This window comes from Coregonus clupeaformis, chromosome 21 (genome assembly GCF_020615455.1).
Source record: "Coregonus clupeaformis isolate EN_2021a chromosome 21, ASM2061545v1, whole genome shotgun sequence".
Taxonomy (NCBI): Eukaryota; Metazoa; Chordata; class Actinopteri; order Salmoniformes; family Salmonidae; genus Coregonus; species Coregonus clupeaformis.
In genome coordinates, this window is record NC_059212.1 from 23,224,467 (window position 1) to 23,244,340 (window position 19,874).

Consider the following 19,874-nt stretch of genomic DNA (forward strand, 5'->3'; position numbering starts at 1 on the left):
AATAATATAATATGCCATTTAGCAGACGCTTTTATCCAAAGCGACTTACAGTCATGCGTGCATAAAATTTTTTGGTGTATGGGTGGTCCCGGGGATCGAACCCACTACCTTGGCGTTACAAGCGCCGTGCTCTACCAGCTGAGCTACAGAGGACCACAGCTTAAAGGAGGAACTCAGACTGAGCTGTGTGTGCGTGTTCGTGCCTGTGCGTGCTTACATTATGAGAAAAAGGCTATATTTGCTAAAACCTGTCAAACATGTCAATGCTACAACAGATGGAGGTTGGTTTAGTGGCTTAATTCCTCACAAACGTCAACATTTTCGAAACTTCAAAAGTTAGCACTCATGAAAAATGGGTGAGATCATCCTTTTTTTTATATTGAGCCAGCAACACCCCTATTCAGAGGACAACTTCATTATATTATAAGTTAAATATTGCATTTATTTCCTTAAACTGATCCTGAATCTGTTGTAGGACCCTGTGATGGTGATGAACATCTGTCGGTGGGTGAGACAGACCGCTAAGATCCCCTTCTTCGCCAAACTCACGCCCAACGTCACCAACATCGTGGACATCGCCAAGGCCGCACACGAAGGTAGCAACAGTCCAGAGTCTCAGAGTAGGAGTGCTGATATAGTATCAGTTTAGCCTTTTACATGAATATGATTATGTGGACAGGAGGATCCTGATCCTAGATCTGCACTCCTACTGTGAGACGCTTTGTGAACTCCAATATAATCGCCTGTTGACGTTGTCTGTCTAAAATTAAATGAGACCTAGCTTCAATTCCCTTCCCCCCTCCTCTTTTTTCTCACTTCTTACTTTTTCCTCATGTTGGGAAAGGATGTGAAGGGAGGGTGAAGTATTTGTAGAATGGGGGATGGAGGGGAAGGCACAGCAGACAACAATTTTTTTATGATTGGAATTTCAGCAATATCAAGCTCAATGGTGACTGTGGTCATGTTGTTATAGGAGGGGCAGATGGTGTCACTGCCACCAATACAGTGTCTGGAATGATGGGCCTGAAAGCTGACAGCACCCCCTGGCCTGGCATCGGCAAGGGCAAGCGCACCACCTACGGAGGAGTGTCTGGTAAGTAACAACCACCCACACACACAAACACTTTGTCTTGTAAGCAGTGCTGTTACCTTACAGCTACAGACCGCTAACGTGTGTTCAAGTCTGTCAGTGTAAAGCCCTTGTGTGTTTACTAGATTGTGTGTGTGTGTGTGTGAGAATGTGTGTGTGTGTGAATCAGTATGATTATGCCTCTCTCTCTCTCTCTGCGGGCTCACCTCCGTTCTCCTCGTCTCCTCCCAGCTTGTTCTCTCTCTCTCTCTTTCTCAGCTGCCAACACTCCTTCTGAGCCAGTCTCAGGCCGTTGCAGGGTCAGGACTGCAGCCTGCATTTCAAAATTATGATTGAGACTATTGAGGCAGTATTTTATGCAAGCAAGAAGTACCAGCTGTCATAGTTCTCTTGGTGTAACTTGTGGCTGGGCTGTAGCTCCATACTCTCGGGAGTCCCCTAGCTGGGGGCAATCCAGCTCCCTCTCCCCTGCCTTTCGACTGGGGCATTAATCATTACTGCCCTAAAGGGCCAGGAAGGGGGGGGGTGGGGGGGTCACACATTTTTGCTTTTGGCCAGGAGGGCCTCCATAGTGACACTCATTTGATTTTTCAAAGTCGTAAAAGGGACTGGTGTCCAACTGACATAAAACATAGGTGGCCCCCGCTCGGTTGGGAAAGAAAATAATAAGTATATTCTTGAGCAAGGGTGGGCAACATACGGCTTGCAGGCCAGATCCGGCCCGCGAGCACTTTCAATCTGGCCCGTGGGAGGTTTGGGGAAATTAATATTTTGGTTTAAAAAAGACTCCAGGCCACTCTTGCATGTCTAAAACTAGATAGGCTACTTTCTATGTAGAAATGTTAATGGACCTATATGTTTTCAAATAACTGCCTTTTTCTGGCACGCAAACTGCTTTAGACGAACAAATCGGTCCCCAAAAATGGTTTGCGGCCCTCCCCTGAATTTTTACATCACGATGTGGCCCTTACCCAAAGATTATTGCCCACCCTTGTTTTTGAGGGATGTTTTATTGTTCTGCCGATTTCATTTTTCACTACCTAAGAAGGAATGCTAGGAAAGGGATGGATAAATGGTATGAGAGTGTGAAAAATGCATAGGCTACATTTTTTGTTGAAGGAAAACAGTAATGTCGCCACATGATAATATACAGTATACCTAATCATAATCAGTTAATTTCTCTTGGATTTCAACCATATTGCAGCCACTCAACATGCAGCATTCCATGTAGACTGTATCGTTTGCTATGAAGGCCTAAAATACACATCTCTCTGCAATTCAGCGGTCACTGTGTACCTCTCTACCACTGCATCCTTATTTCACCTTCTCTACAGAACACGAATGAATAATTCCACCTGAACCATCATACATTTTCTGTAGGAGACTTTAGCCAAAAGAGAGAGAGAAAAGGAGGAGGAGAGGGAAAGTAGAAGCACCAAGGAACACAGAGGGCGGAGAGAGCGAGAGCCATGAATATGCATACAATTAACCATCCATGGAGAATATGCAAAAATATATGCTTTGATTCAATTCATCATCCCAATTTCAGAGGCTGGCATTAGTTAATGAGGATCATTTAGCATGGGAGGAGAGAGAGAGGGTGCTGTCTCTATCTGTCAAACTATTGTGTGTGTGTGTGTGTGTGTGTGTGTGTGTGTGTGCGTGCGTGCGTAGCAAGTCTCTGTGTGTGTGTACATGTGTGAACACTTATGTTCAATTATATATGGATGTGTGTGTGTGTTGCCCGCGTTTGTGTGTGAGCCTCTCTGGCCAAATACATGTGTACAAGGCTATACTGTGATCAATGAGCGAGAACCTAGTGGGGGAACCAGGTTAAATGTAATGTGATAAATGTCTCCATCTGTCTGCCTGATCACAGAGCACAGCCAACCCCATCCTGTAGGGACTCCTGACAGCCAGCTAAAGACAGAGGGGGTTGGATTGGACCACATTGGGGAGTGTGTTTACACTGTGTGTGTGTTTGTGCATACATCAAGTGTGTGTGTGTGTGTGTGTGTGTGTGTGTGTGTGACTGCATGTGTGGGTGAGAAATAGAGATTGGATGATTGTCAATATGTACTCTTCATATGTTACATTGTATCTATTTATGGAGAGATTGAGAAACAGAAAAACTGCTATTTACACAACCATGCATTTGGTTTAATCTCATCTTCTATAAGAAAGTTAGGTCTGAGAATGCGTTTTGAAGAGGAAGTATTTTCGTTAATCCTTCCACATTAATTCTGATCCTTTTCCACAGGTAATGCCATCCGGCCCATCGCCCTGCGCGCTGTATCCGCCATTGGCAGGGCTCTGCCTGGGTTCCCCATCCTGGCGACTGGGGGGATCGACTCAGCCGAGACAGGCCTGCAGTTCCTCCATGCTGGTGCCTCTGTACTACAGGTAAACAGAGACATAAACAAAAAGTGCACAGCGGTCTATGGCACTGCATCGCAGTGCTAGAGGTGTCACTACAGACCCGGGTTCGATCCTGGGCTGTATCACAACCGGCCATGACCGGGAGTCCCATAGAGCGGCGCACAATTGGCCCAGCGTCATCCGGGTTTGGGGAGGGTTTGGCCCGGGGGGCTTTACTTGGCTCATCGCGCTCTAGCGACTCCTTGTGGCGGGCCAGGCGCCTGCAGGCTGACCTCGGTCGTCAGTTGAACAGTGTTTCCTCCGACACATTGGTGCGGCTGGCTTCCGGGTTAAGCGGGCGGGTGTTAAGAAGCGCGGTTTCGCGGGTCATCTTTCGGAGGACAGATGACTCGACCTTCACCTCCCGAGCCCGTTGGGGAGTTGCAGCAATGAGACAAGATCGAAATTGGGGAGAAAAAAAAAAAGGTGCACTAACCACTAGCCAGGTAGCTAAATCTGTTTGTGCCATAGTTACCTTGTACTGTAGTCAACTTGTACTGTAGTCAACTTGTACTGTAGTTAACTTGTACTGTAGTTGACTTGTGATATAGTTAGGTTGTGCTATAGCTAACATTTAGCGTCATATGTCAAATGATAAAATGCACAAACAGATCAGATTACAAGTCTAGTTACCCAGCTGTGTGTCAGTACATAGTTTTTCACTATAATCACGTTTATTGGATATTCAACCACACACAGGGACATGAGGGCTAAGCATGTCTTGAGAACAGTTCAGTGTGGAACGTTCATGTTACATTCATGTTAGCATCAATGTGTCTTTTGTCTAATATTCAACACTGATCCAATTTTAATAGGATTTACAGTGCCTTGCACTTGCCGTTTTTCAGATTTTGTTGCATTACAACCTGTAATTTAAATTGATTTTTATTTGGATTTCATGTAATGGACAGACACAAAATAGTCCAAATTGGTGAAGTGAAATGAACATAACTTGTTTCAAAAAATTCTAAAGAATAAATAACGGAAAAGTGGTGCGTGCATATGTTTTCACCCCCTTTGCTATGAAGCTCCTAAATAAGATCTGGTGCAACCAATTTACCTTCAGAAGTCAAATAATTAGTTAAATAAAGTCCACCTGTGTGCAATCTAAGTGTCACATGATCTGTCACATGATCTCAGTATATATACACCTGTTCTGAAAGGCCCAAGAGTCTGCAACACCACTAAGCAAGGGGCACCAGCAAGCAAGCGGCACCATGAAGACCAAGGAGCTCTCCAAACAGGTCAGGGACAAAGTTGTGGAGATGTACAGATCAGGGTTGGGTTATAAAGAAATATCCGAAACTTTGAACATCCCACGAAACACCATTAAATCCAAAATGGAAAGAATATGGCACCGCAACAAACCTGCCAAGAGAGGGCCGCCCACCAAAACCCACGGACCAGGCAAGAAGGGCATTAATCAGAGAGGCAACAAAGAGACCAAAGATAACCTTGAAGGAGCTGCAAAGCTCCACAGCGGATATTGGAGTATCTGTCCATAGGACCACTTTAAACCATGCACTCCACAGAGCTGGGCTTTACGGAAGAGTGGCTAGAAAAAAGCCATTGCTTAAACAAAAAAATAAGCAAACACATTCGGTGTTCGCCAAAAGGCTTGTGGGAGACTCCCCAAACATATGGAAGAAGGTACTCTGGTCAGATGAGACTAAAATTGAGCTTTTTGGCCATCAAGGAAAACGCTATATCTGGCGCAAACCCAACACCTCTCATCACCCCGAGAACACCATCCCCACAATGAAGCATGGTGGTGGCAGCATCATGCTGTGGGGATATTTTTCAGCGGCAGGGCTGGGAAACTGGTCAGAATTGAAGGAATGATGGCTGGCGCTAAATACAGGGAAATTCTTGAGGAAAACCTGTTTCAGTCTTTGAGACTGGGACGGAGGTTCACCTTCCAGCAAGACAATGACCCTAAGCATGCTGCTAAAGCAACACTCAAGTGGTTTAAGGGGAAACATTTAAATGTCTTGGATTGGCCTAGTCAAAGTCCAGACCTCAATCCAATTGAGAATCTGTGGTATGACTTAAAGATTGCTGTGCGGAACCCATCCAACTTGAAGGAGCTGGAACAGTTTTGCCTTGAAGAATGGGCAAAAATCCCAGTGGCTAGATGTGCCAATGTTATAGAGACATACCCTAAGAGACTTGCAGCTGTAATTGCTGCAAAAGGTGGCTCTACAAAGTATTGACTTTGGGGGGGGGTGAATAGTTATGCACGCTCAAGTTTTCTGTTTTTTTGTCTTATTTCTTGTTTGTTTCACAAGAAAAAATATTTTGCGTCTTCAAAGTGGTAGGCATGTTGTGTAAATCAAATGATACAAACCCCCCCAAAAATCCATTTTAATTCCAGGTTGTAAGGCAACAAAATAGGTAAAATGCCAAGGGCGGTGAATACTTTCACAAGCCACTGTAACTCCAAGCTTGCATTACATTCTATATGATTATTAGTCTATTAGTGATCGTCATCGACATCAATCGCCTTCCCAGGGAATTTACTTCCTTGTTTTTACAAAAGATGAAGCCATCACAGCAAAGAGCTTTTTTTCTCTCTCTCTCTCTCTCGCTCTCTCGCTCTCCCCCTCCTCCCCCTCTCCATCCCTCCCTCCCTCCTTTCCCAACACAAAAACATTATCTTCTTTCACACAAAGCTTTGTCACTGCCTAATAAGGAATTTACCCAACGCTTTGGTTGTGTATATCCCCGGCTGCTATGGCAACAGATTGGCAGTAACAAGCTTCATGTAAATCCTAATATAATACACTGAACAAGTTGCTAGAGCAAATAAAACTATTATCTCAGCGGGGGGGTCCGAGCCTCAGAAATCTGTTTATAAATAAATAAATGCAACACACTCATTATGCCACCAAATAATGTAGCATAAATAGATGACACCCTCGGTGAAAGCCTCAGTGGTTTTGACACATTAGGCCACATATGGCTGTGTGTCTTCTCTGCTACTTCTTAGAAATATAGCCTCCTGGTGACAAACACATCGCTTAGTGTAGGTGTGTGTACAGTTGTGGGCACTAAAATGTTAGGTCGGTATTGGCAGAACAATTTTCGCAATGTGTATGCAACACAGCACTCCAGTGTCTACTGGCAATAGTTTGACACAAAAACCTGTGCCACGGAAAATTTAATATTTCCCACAACTGTACCTCCATGTGTACTGTATGAATACAACGACACAACTGTCTGGGTTAGCAAATACACAAATGCATTCCATTGCATGCGTCTTCTCCAGGTTTGCAGTGCGGTGCAGAATCAAGACTTCACCCTGATCCAGGACTACTGCCTGGGCCTGAAGGCTCTGCTCTACCTGAAGAGCATTGAGGAGCTGACAGGCTGGGATGGACAGTCTCCCCCCACCCTGCGCCACCAGAAGGGCAAACCTGTACCCCGCGTGGAGGAACTGGTGGGCAAGGTGAGTCCAACCATCATCACTATAGGTTGCCGTTATAGGATAGTCCCTCCATAACCCTCTCCTCATCCAACCTTAAAGGGACACAACTTTTTAAACTCGTATTAATTATCTCCAGCACCATGCCAGTGTCTACAAAAAGATAAGACGAAAAGGTTCTAATAAAATTACTTTCAAGCATGGTGTAGGATAGATTGGTTCTTCAGCTGAACCTGCAGAAATGATTGTAGAGTAAACCAAATGTACCTCAAAATACTTATATACCGTATTTTCCATTAGATATTGTATGCAGACAACAGCTGTAAAACTATTGATCAGAGAAATTCCAACAATTCCTCTAACCTTAGTTATAGTGTGTACCAGTATACTGTGAGATGCAGGGGGCTCTGTGGTGTATACAGCTAGTGGCTAGTGACAGGGAGAGCAAGTTGTTTGTGATTGGACTGAGCTAGGTGTTTTTGAAATGTCACCACCCGGATTTCCTCAAAGTGTGAATTCAGTAAGAAAATACAAAAGGTCAAGCATGTCAACCTTAAGATATTGTACAGAGGCTGCGCTATACTGCCTCCCAGAAAACACACACACACGCACAAACCTATAAATCCAACCTCTATTTCCAACTCATTTCCATACAGTATATTCATGCATATATTCTAGATTATGTTGTTTGATGGCATATTTACCCTTCATAGTATAACAGAATGCCGTCGGCATCAAAACAATACTTATTACAACACAAGGATAACGCAAGCAATTACTGTTCTCCTTGAGAACAATAACCAGACAAAGGTGTGATTCCTCCTCTCTCCCTCCATCCGTCTATCCCTCCATACTGTCCTTCATTTTTAGACGACAAAAGAAGAAAGTGCAGAAAACACACTTAGAAAATAATATGCAAATGATTGGATTTGCGATAAACACCCTTCAAAGTGGAAGGAATTTTTGAAATTGGAAAAGCCTTTATCTGATGCGGGGCTATTCTTCTGACACGGCAGACGAGGGAGGCTTGTGTGTGCTTTCAAACACGTTGTCGCTGGAGAGTTCTTTATTCTAGCGTCAACGGGGTGTCTTTGTGTGGCTGGCCTCAACTAGCTTCAATTGCAACGCCACACCAGGGACAGAGAATGGAGAGAAGCAAGGAATGCATGAACAAGAGAGGCAGAGGGAGAACAGGGGATAAGTATACAATTTGTCTGTCATTTGTCTCTGTGTGTGTGTACATGGATGAAGATTGGAGAGGTGGTGAGGAGGTCATGTGTGAGTCTGTATAGTGTGATCTGCAGGAGAGGGAGAGAGAGAGAGAGACTCATATGAAGGAGAATGGACAGATTGCTTTAGATAATGTGTTTTGTATTGTATTGTTGGAGTTATCTGAATGGGGAAAATCAGTCACAGTTATTGAGAACAGGAGAAGTGTCGAGAACCTAGTTCAATTTGAACCATTACGCACAAATAGCAGTCTGCTCACTGAAAACCAAGGACATTACATCTATTAAATACAATACTATAAACGTCACGATAAACACTGTACATCATCCAGTCTCTCTCTCTCTCCCTCTCTCCTGCTGCTGTTCCCTCAGCAGTGCTGGGATTTCCTCGGTCTGCTAATTAAGAGAGGTGAGGAAAGGCTTTTCTCACAGTGTCTCTATAGCCGGGCCTCGCTTACCTTGACACAACGCCTGTCAACAGAGAAAACGACACACAGCTGACCCGCTCAGCTCCCAGCCTTCAGTGAATACACACACACTCTAACACACACAGGGTCACATAGATTCACGGACGCACACACACGGGAAGACAACAACACACACACACAGGCACTTACACGCAGTCGAAACGTACAGTGCAATCACACACACACAAACACACATGCATTGACACATCACACACACACACGGGACGACAACACACACACACACACATAGATGAAAACCCACTTTGTGACAAGCAGAGGGACATTTAGAACGGGCTATGATGTGGCAAGATGAGCGACAGGAGAAAAGGGATTGCATTACCCTCATGCACCCTCAAGAGGGGGGAGAGAGAGAGAGAGAGAGAGAGAGAGAGAGAGAGAGAGAGAGAGAGAGAGAGAATGCTGTGGCTGAGGGAAAGAAATACTCCCCGAAAGGCACACATTCGTTTATCACTTCAATTATATACGTATGAGCACACTCATTTCTTATTACGGATATTGATTTATCAATATAATAAAAATCAATTTCTTTATTTTAGCTTCAATGCATTCTCTTTTTAAGCAGAGAGCAACATTTCTCTACTTGTTACCACTATATTCTGCCTTGTTTGTATGCGTGTATTAACATGGGTACTCTGCCTCATATCATCCCTGAATCACAGAAGAGCTGCTATTCTATTGAGCAGAAACATCATTAGCCTCCTTATAGCCATGAAAACCACTACACACAGACACACACACACACAGCCTCTAGACCCCCCGTGGAACCAAAGTTGCAATTCCACCCCCATCCCCCTTCAGCCTACCCTACATAAAGGCTCCATTTTCTAGCACACACACACAAGCCTTGAACAAATACACACATATTGAATCTCAAAAACCAAATCTCTGCCATTTCCTAACCCTCCATCCTTCCCAGCTCCCTCCCTCCCAGCTAGATCCCCTCCCCCTGTACTGTCCTCTCCTCTTCAGCCATGGCCAGTGCACAGTAGCATGCTCTGCAGCAGAGTGAAAGAGAGCGAGAGAGCGAGAGAGAGAGAGAGAGAGAGAGGCAGGCTGCTGAGGCGTGGCAGATAGAGGATAGACACAGCTTCATTACCTCTGCTAGGCTACCAGATCCCCACAGCTAGCCAGGCACCGGGCCGAGGGCTCACACAACCAAACACATATTTAAGAGCTTTACATTCCCACAACGTATGTCCCCCAACCGCCGGGAGACCAGGGCCAAGTGCGGGAAGGTGTTTTTGTGTGTGTGTGTGTGGTAGAAGATGGAGCCTTTATGTAGCCTTTATGTAGGGTAGGTTGAAGGGGGATTGGGGTTGGAATTGCAGCTTTGGTTCCATCCATGGGGGGTCTAGAGGCTGTGTGTGAGTGTGCAGTGTACAGTGGTTTTCATGGCTATAAGGAGGCTATGTGGTCCTCTGTAGCTCAATTGGTAGAGCATGGCGCTTGTAACGCCAGGGTAGTGGGTTCGATCCCCGGGACCACCCATACCTAAAAATGTATGCATGCATGACTGTAAGTCGCTTTGGATAAAAGGTATATTATTATTATTATTACTGATGAGTGCATACATCTGTCCGTCTATCCGTGTGCTTGTGTGCCTTTATAGCGTTCAAATTTGAGCTGTTAAAGAACAAGGAGTGAGCAGAAATGTGGAACTGAACCATACATTGAAAGGTTTCATTTGAATGACTTGGCTTCCTACAAGAGGCAATTAACTGACCTTCATATCAGCCCACAGTCAATTACGAAAGGCCACTCTGAAACGGCTCATAATAGGCATAATAGACACAGACACAACGACCTTAAATGTATTTTCTCCAAACAACAACCAATTGATTGACGTGAGCTAAAAGCCAATGTGCGGAAGAAGGACGATTTGATCAATGTCCACACAAACAAACCCAAACCAAATGCCCACCTGTTGCTAACTGCTCGCCTATTAAGAAGTCAGAGAAGTCAGCATTGCTTCCTAGCGAAAGACTCACTGTCGTTAGTGAGCACCGCTAAGGCAATTTCTGCCCAGTTTAACCCCTGACATTTTCAAAGCGCTAAAACACAGAAGATCTGTATGAGGCTCATTATCCATAAATTCAGACTACCTGCAAAATGCTTAGAAGCTTAGAAGACCATCACAGCTTTATAATGCACAATAATGCCTCATAAGGTATTGTACATGTGCTTATAAGGCATTATATGTGTGTGCCTCATACAAAGTGTTGCCTTTTAATAGTCATTTCCCTCTTTAACAGTGGCTGTTTGATTTACAATCAAGAGAGGGAGTGAGATAATTGACCTGCCCTGTGTTTTGGAGAGCCCTGTTTGTAATTAGACATGGTGCTTCTCAGGAGGATGGGGGCTTTGGCTGCGCCTGTACACCTTCAGTATCTGGATATAGACTCCACATAGGCAAGATATTCCAATAAAAAAGCTGTCGTTTCCTAAACAGAAAAGTATAGATTAGTTTTTGGCTGCTGTATACGTTAAATAAGCTCTGTGGTCTCAATAACCTATTCTTATCAGGTGAAGGACGGCTTTTCCCAGAAACAGCATGATAGGAAATGTGTTGTTTGTGTGCCATTTATGCAGTACACACCTACTCATTCAAGGGTTTTTCTTGATTTGTACTATTTTCTACATTGTAGAATAATAGTGAAGACATCAAAACTATGAAATAACACATATGGAATCATCTAGTAACTAGGGCTGTCAAATGATAAAAAAAATTAATCAAATTAATCAGAATTTTCAGTGGATTAATCATGATTAATCACTATTTGCAATTACACCTGAATCCTAACCATTTTTTTTCTGAAATGCATACGATGTCCCACTCACGTGCAACAGACAGGAACTGTTCTTTACAAGCCTCCGCAAAATGACGCTCCTCAGTTTTTAATATAGTCAGCGCAAAAGACTTCAGTTCCCACGTGTCACTGATTAAATGTGCAGTTACTCCGAGGTAATTGTTGTTACTCACTGATGTCCAATGGTCTCCTGTCAGGGCGATATGATTTACTTGAGCCAAGACCTCTTTCCTTTTTTCTTTTCGTTTTCATAGAGCTCGTGGATTTTCTTCATAACTGTGGCTCTTGACGGTGGCTTATAGAATGAGTCTTGAGACGCCACTTGCAAAACATCAAGGAAACCTGAGTCTTCTACAATGCTAATGGGTCTACAATCCTTTGCAATCCATTTTGCTATTGTGTTGGTCAAATTATCTGAGGTTGATTTTGTTAATTGCCTGCAAACATTCAGCGTGGTCTGGCGCAAACCACTTGCTGAATCTGACGGCCCAGCAAACGCATGTTTGGCGTTGACATGGTACTTCAAGCTTGAACAGCTCCGGTGAAATTGAAACTCCTTCTTACAAATCTTGCAAATAACCTTGTACTTGTTAACTGTACCATCATCATTCTTTTTATATTTGTATCCGTCAATAGGCTCACCTTGCTCCATCTCGCCTCTAGCTCCCAACCACTTTCCTGACCTGAATAATTTGTCACACTGCGCATGCGTGAAATGCGTTAAAAAAATTGACGTAATTAACAGCAAACAACTAATTAACGTCGTTAACGCGCTATTTTTGACAGCCCTACTAGTAACCAATAAAATGTTTATACAAATCAAAATATATTTTATATTTGAGATTCTTCAAATAGCCACCCTTTGCCTTGATGACGGCTTTGCACACTCTTGGCATTCTCTCAACCAGCTTCACCTGGAATGCTTTTCCAACAGTCTTGAAGGAGTTCCCACATATGCTGAGCACACTTTTCCTTCACTCTGCCGTCCAACTCATCCCAAACCATCTCAATTGGGTTGAGGTCGGGGGATTGTGGAGGCCAGGTCATCTGATGCAGCACTCCATCACTCTTCTTCTTGGTAGAATAGCCCTTACACAGCCTGGGGGTGTGTTGGGTCATTGTCCTGTTGAAAAACAAATGATAGTCCCACTAAGCCCAAACCAGATGGGATGGCGTATCGCTGCAGAATGCTGTGGTAGCCATGCTGGTTAAGTGTGCCTTGAATTCTAAATAAATCACAGACAGTGTCACCAGCAAAGCACCTAACACCTCCTCCTCCATGCTTTACGGTGGGAACTACACATGCGGAGATCATCCGTTCACCCACACCGCATCTCACAAAGACATGGCGGTTGGAACCAAAAATCTCCAATTTGGACTCCAGACCAAAGGACACATTTCTACCGATCTAATGTCCATTGCTCGTGTTTCTTGGCCCAAGCAGGTCTCTTCTTCTTATTGGTGTACTTTAGTAGTGGTTTCTTTGCAGGAATTTGACCATGAATGCCTGATTCACACAGTCCCCATTGAACAGTTGATGTTGAGATGTGTCTGTGACTTCAACTCTGTGAAGCATTTATATGGGCTGCAATTTCTGAGGCTGGTAACTGTAGTGAACTTATCCTCTGCAGCAGAGGTAACTCTGGGTCTTCCATTACTGTGGCGGTCCTCATGAGAGCCAGTTTCATCATAGCGCTTGATGGTATTTGCGATTGCACTTGAAAAAACTTTCAAAGTTCTTAAAATGTTCCATATTGACTGACCTTCATGTCTTAAAGTAATGATGGACTGTCGTTTCTCTTTGCTTATTTGAGCTGTTCTTGCCATAATATGGACTTTGTCTTTTACCAAATAGGGCTATCTTCTGTAAACCCCCACTACCTTGTCACAACACAACTGATTGGGTCAAACGCATTAAGAAGGAAATAAATTCCACAAATTAACTTTTAACAAGGCACACATGTTGATTGAAATGCATTCCAGGTGACTACCTCATGAAGCTGGTTGAGAGAATACCAAGAGTGTGCAAAGCTGTCATCAAGGCAAAGGGTGGCTATTTGAAGAATCTCAAATATAAAATATATTTTGATTTGTATTAACACTTTTTTGGTTACTACATGATTCCATATGTGTTATTTCATAGTTCTGATGTCTTCACTATTATTCTACAATGTACAAATAAAGGAAAACCCTTGAATGAGTAGGTGTGTCCAAACTTTTGACTGGTAGTGTATGAATGTTGTATCATTAATTTGTAATCCATTGGGCATTTTGAATGGCCAATAGAAAATAGCGCAGTACTTGACTAAGCACACACTCTCTCTCTTCTCTTCTCTCTCTCTCTCACTCATTCACTCACTCACTCACAGAGCCCCTCCGACTGTGGTTCCTCTCTTCCCTGTTACATTTGAGCATATTTTCCTTCCTCTAAATGGCCTTGGCTCTCCCTAAGTGTTCCACTGAACGATGATCCCTGGGTGTTTACACACAATTTCATTTGCGGAAACACTCTGTCACATCTCTGTTAGCTCCACACACCACACACACGAGCAGCAGCACTTCACAGAGAAGCTAGGGAGTGGCCTCCCTGGCTGACACATTTGGCCAACAAACCACAGAGATATTGCTGATGTTTTTCTTTTAATTCCTTTTTTTATATATAAATTCCCCATAAACTCACATTGATCAATCGTCCTGTCTCAGACTTCTATTCATTGCTTTTTCTCTAAATGAATTTCAATCTCTGCGTTTGAAGAACCCAGTGACTTGCTCTGCCTCTGCAGTAGCTCCGATTCCAGCTAAATATCCAACTAATTAGCTTTGTACCAGTCTCTGAGTTGAGTTTGTGTGTGTGTGTGTGTGTGTGTGCGTGTGCGTGCATGTGCACATGTGTGTATTTCAGTAGCTGTTCTTTGTCATGATTAAAACCTCTGGTCTTCCATTGCCAAGCCGCTCTGGTTTGAGGCTATAACAGCTGATTCATTAGGGCTGTCAAAGTGTGGCTGCTGCTGCCTGCCTGCCTGGCTGGTGTTATGCTTTTACTCGGAGCCTCAGTCAGTTAGAGTAGCTAGGCCCACTGGTGTTAGCGCTATGGGGACATAAATACATCAAGGCTGCTACAGCATCTCCTCGTCCCCCAGACCCAGCCATTAGCCGGAGAATAAACACTGCTCACACAGATTCCAGCGTTTGTCACTCTGACGCCTTTGATGGCCCCGGCCCCCAGCTCTGAATCGCTCCGGCTTTTTGCTTTTCTCACCCTGTTGTTGTGTCAGTAGAACAAAAAAAAGACAAAGGCAAGAGAGGAATTTTTACTGGAGCCGGCTGATAAAGAAATGTGGCTTGTTAGGTCCTTTTAGTGGTGGACTAGCGAGTGACAGCTGACCGTGTGAAAAGTGAGAGTCATGTTCTATTGAGATGTCTCCTTGAGTGAAGATGGTGACACAAAGTCTAGTTCCGGCAGACAGCCTTTGTTAGGACTGAGTTGCCATTTTGGTTAGACGAAGAGGCAGCCATTTTGGTGCCAGTCAGTCTTCGCTAGTGTCCAACTGACAGGAAACTATCCCTTTGCGATGAATCATCCTTCCAGGAAATCACAATTTCACTGTCACACCACCTAGTGCCACAAATTACTATTATATGGCTTCCCATCCAAGTTCCTCCTTGGTTTTTTGTAGTAATGGTGGTGGCGATGATAACGATGCACTCACATTGAATGCCAATGTGGACAGCCTGCCATAAAAAACTCAACCCGACCAGCATATCCCAGCCCATCCAGAGTGGTGTGTGGTGAGGTGGGTTTCTAGGGCACGTTCCCCCAACTCTCAGTGGAGTGGCTGGAGCCTGGTGTCTTGTTCTCCTCCTCCCATAGCCACCATGTAGCCATGGAGTGTGACTGTAATAGGAATGGCTCTTTAGAGAGGAGGGTTCTCTAGACTAGGTGAATATATTTCAGAATGTAGGCTATGTCTCTGCATGAGGGCAGGGGAGTTTTCTCAGTCTACACTTCCACTTTAAAGGAAATGTTCAAACAGATACAGAGTATTGACTTTTCTCTGATGGAAACGTTGAAAATGGGTTACAATTTTACCAAATTAATTCACGTGCAAAACAGTAGTTTGCAGTCATAGTAATCAGTGTGATGATAACTTGATTAAATTCTGTCTGACTTGCACGTTTTAGATCATATTTGATTTTCATGTGTCTTCATTTGAATTGGGATGGCTAGAAGCAACAATTACTACACAGGCTGCTGTAATGCCTTATAATGATTATTTTCAAATTACACAGACATCCTCCAGAACCCTGTCTTGGCACAGTTTTAATTGATTACAGCTTCCTGGTGGCACGTTCCATCTTTTCAAAGTTCTTCAATTGGGAAAAATACTATATTTTTATCATGTTCAATTAATAGTAGACCAATCATTTATTTGATGGTGGTACGAATGTGTTGACACTCCACTATGACAATGCTATTTTCTGTGCTGTAGCCCATGTTGAGTTTTCTCCCTCTATTTGTTTGAAGTTGTACCACAGTATAAACACTTTTTGGTGTGTAAAATACTTTGAAATACAAGGACGCTCTCACCTTTTGAAATATTGATACTCTAGAAACCATATTTTTTTATGTTACCCTCTGACCATACCACTATTGTCCCTCTCTCTCAGAGCCTGCCTAGCTTTGGGCCCTACCTCCTGAAGAAGACAGAGGTCCTGGCTGAGTACAAGAAGAAATTGAAGAATGCCAATGACAACTTTGTGGGTGACACCAACGCTGCTCGCGTGTTCATGCCCAAGATACCAGTTCCTGCTGTGAAGGTGAGAGAGGGGCTGCCTGGATTACAAATAATACTTTGCTATGTCTTTATATATATTTACATAGACAACCACAGACAGCAATATATAGGCTTAAGGGCTGCATTTGGCCGGCGGGTCACCAGTTTTGAGACTCCTGCTTTAGTGTTTGTCATAGTACATCTCTTTCTAATGAAAGGGATGTTGTGACCTTTCTAAGGTCATTTCAAACCAAAAACAGCATGGGTAACACTCTATATATAGTCATATAAAGCATTCCAGAGCATGTTATTGTTGTTTCCTGTCCTACAGCCAGACTAGTACATTAACTAGCTTTGCTTGTTGTTGATTGTTGTTATTGCCAGACTAGTAGTAACTAACTGTAATTGTTCTTGTTGTTGTGTCCCCTGCAGGATGTGATCGCCAGGGCTCTGAAGCACATCGGGGCCTATAAGGATTTGGACAACCAGGAGCAGGTGATAGCTCTGATCGACGAGGAGATGTGCATCAACTGTGGGAAGTGTTACATGACCTGCAACGACTCAGGATACCAGGTACTAACACATACTGCACACGCACGCGCGAGCGCGAGCGCGCGCACACACACACACACACACACACACACACACACACACACATACATACATACACACACACATACACACACACACACACACACACACACACACACACAGCCTACTGTGAATGTGGTGTTTCTCAAATGTCAAAAGGCATCCTATTGCTTATATAGTGCTCTGTTTGGGAAATAGACGTTGTCTTGTTTGTCCCCTCAACTTGAATGTAGCACTCTTGTATTGTTTATGTAACTATCCTCTCAACTGGAGCGAGATACACTTACACAGTGCAGTAAAACTCTATTTGAGTGATTGAGTTCACCTGTTCTCATGGCCAGATGCTGCTGTACTGTTGTGGTCATGTTGCGGACTCGTTTTATCCTCCTCTTTTTTTCTCTCCATCCATCCATCCTCCATCCACCCAGTAGATAGAGAGGATAAGTCTATGGAGAGTCGCTTACTGCTCTAATATAATAGCTTATATATGATTTTTTTTTGGCTTCCTCTTCTTTTGCAGGCTATTACGTTTGACCCTGAGACCCATTTCCCAGTAATCACTGACAGCTGTACCGGCTGCACACTCTGCCTCAGTGTCTGCCCCATCATCGACTGCATCAAAATGGTTACCAGGCCAACGGCGTACGTGCCTAAGAGGGGGCTGCCTCAAGCTGTTAATCCCGTTTGCTAAAGGCTAGACAACAGGTCTGTGTTCATTATGCGTCAAATGGAAGAAAAATAATTGAAACAGGGAGGGACTACCTGGGCTCGTCCAATGAGAAATGGTCATATTGTTTCCCGTTGCAAAATGTTTTCAAATGTTTTTATGAATACGACCCAGGCAATACCTGGCCACCGCAGAGGGGGGAGAAGAGAGAGAGAGGACCCGATGTCTACCTTACACCATTGATTGGCTATGTAATTGCAGAGTGAAAAATTACCTGTATTATGAAAATGAATAATTAGCCAGAAGCAGTAATTACCTCATATTCCCAAGCCAATTATCCTGAAATAATTGTGCCGGCCGCAAAATAGTTGTGTTATTTCTAAAACAATGGCTCGCAATGTGGGGGTTTGTTTTTTGACTGCCCTGCTGGAAGTTGATAGACATTGTGTGGCGAAGCGGCCATGCTTCAGTTCGAGGTGCATGTTCTGATAATCATATTAATTGATTATTAACTTTTGGTCCAGTGGAAATTGTAATGCACTGATCAAAGAGGGATGAAAAGCAGTCATGGTGTAATGGTTATAGTTCAGTTATAAATGAACTAAGAGTTTATATCAAAGGTGTAATTTAAAGTCTTATTTGGTGACATTATTTAGGAATTGATTTTAATGCGATATTGTGTATATCCTTTTAGACAATCATATGCCTTTTAGGTTTATGTATTAATGAGAGTAAAATAGCTCTTTAGAACATTAATACAGTTCAGTTGCATTATAGGTGTAGACTGGTTAATATAACTTCTTTAAACATTTTATTAAATTGTAATTTATTTAATTTAATAATCATATTGATTAAATAAACATATAGCATGCAATTTAGGTGAGTGTCACAGAGAGGACACCTTTGACTTCTAGATTAGACGCCGGTCACACTTTATTTGGATAGTCCGGATTTTTCATCTGTAGAGGCTCTACAGATGATCATACTGGCAACAAACTATCTGTTGATAAGCAACTGCTTGCTAAGGTTACGGTTAAGGTTAGGTTTAGAATAAGGGTTAAGGTTAGGGTAAGGGTTAAGTTTAGGTTTAGAATAAGGGTAAGGTTAGGGTTAGTAGATAGTTGAAATGTTACTGATAGTCTGTAGAGCATCTACAGATGGACTATACAAAGTGTTACCCAGATGCCTACTCAATTATATGTGAACACTTTTTGAGAAAATCCTGAAAGCTAATTCCATATTCATAATTCATGAATAGAATTGAAAATAAAGCATTGTCTGTTTATGATTTGAGAAAAAAAAAATATATATATATATATAATGCAACGAATGTTCTCTGTTGTGCTAATGCAATCTCTCCACAGTCCCTTTACTTTTCTCTCTTAATTTTCCCAAATGAATTCACAAACAAACACCCAATTCTGTGTATTGGGTAATCGTTAAGTTTGAGTTAATTAAAATGCTATCGCTGCCATCTCTGGATAAGGGTAGTTGCTCCATGAAAGGGTATTATTTGAAAACTATTAAACATACTCGTTTGAAAGAGTAGACAGACATGCTGAAATTGGGTATTTCATATTTTCTTATGTCTTAACGTTAACCATTTTAAAAGAGTGGAGCATCTCCTATAATTACGATTTTCTTATCCAACTTTAATAATTTCACAAAATGATCACATTTTAAATAACAATATTCAGTCCTTGGTTGTGAAATCGTATCAGCCTTACACTGAGGGGTATAAGGGTACCATATGGAAACATTCACCTTAAGGCAAAATTGGTTCCTTTACCAGTACTACTAATTTAGCTTGTTCCCAGTATACTGTGTGTATCCTAAATGTCCACCTCTTCAAATACATATACATTACATATCCTATCCATTACTGCTCCAGGAAAATGGCTGTGTCCAGAAAACCTTTATGAATCTACATTATCTGAGGCATCAGCCTAAAGTTCAAACTCAGACCCAAGGCCCTGTTCTCTGTTCCTGCAGTGAGCCTCCTGTCTCCATCTGGTAAGATCCGGCAGCCATTCACATTCCCAACCCAGGCATACATCTTCTCTCCCTCCCTCCTTCATGCAGCATCCCAGATAACTTCCCCTTTCCTCCCTGATTATAATTAGGAAATTAAATGTCTGGACATGTCCTTTAATCATTCATGTTCAATGTTCATTGACAGAGACCTTCTTGCTCTGTCAGTCCTTACATCACAGACAAATAATATTGACTTTTCCACTGTATTTTGTTAAACCCAAAGATTATCTATTATATTAACAAGATGGTCAACTGACTGCTCTAACAATTGAAATACATGTTCGTAAAGGCGAAAGGCAGGTGGGAGGAGGCAAGATCAGGTGGGAACATTCTAGCCAATGAGAGGGCAGA

The 19,874-nt window shown here is 43.0% G+C and overlaps 1 protein-coding gene across 1 annotated transcript in view; it reads left to right on the plus strand.

Annotated features, from left to right (window-relative positions):
- LOC121535103 (dihydropyrimidine dehydrogenase [NADP(+)]) overlaps nucleotides 1–18,115 on the plus strand; it is a 147,663-nt gene extending 129,548 nt beyond the window's left edge. Inside the window, exons 17-23 of the mRNA XM_041841825.2 lie at nucleotides 476–596; nucleotides 974–1,093; nucleotides 3,351–3,493; nucleotides 6,777–6,956; nucleotides 16,125–16,274; nucleotides 16,664–16,804; nucleotides 17,343–18,115. Of these exons, the coding sequence (XP_041697759.1) occupies nucleotides 476–596; nucleotides 974–1,093; nucleotides 3,351–3,493; nucleotides 6,777–6,956; nucleotides 16,125–16,274; nucleotides 16,664–16,804; nucleotides 17,343–17,513 (1,026 nt within the window). The 3' untranslated portion in view covers nucleotides 17,514–18,115. The remainder of the gene's footprint in view (nucleotides 1–475; nucleotides 597–973; nucleotides 1,094–3,350; nucleotides 3,494–6,776; nucleotides 6,957–16,124; nucleotides 16,275–16,663; nucleotides 16,805–17,342) is intronic.
- The last annotated feature ends 1,759 nt before the right edge of the window (nucleotides 18,116–19,874 follow it).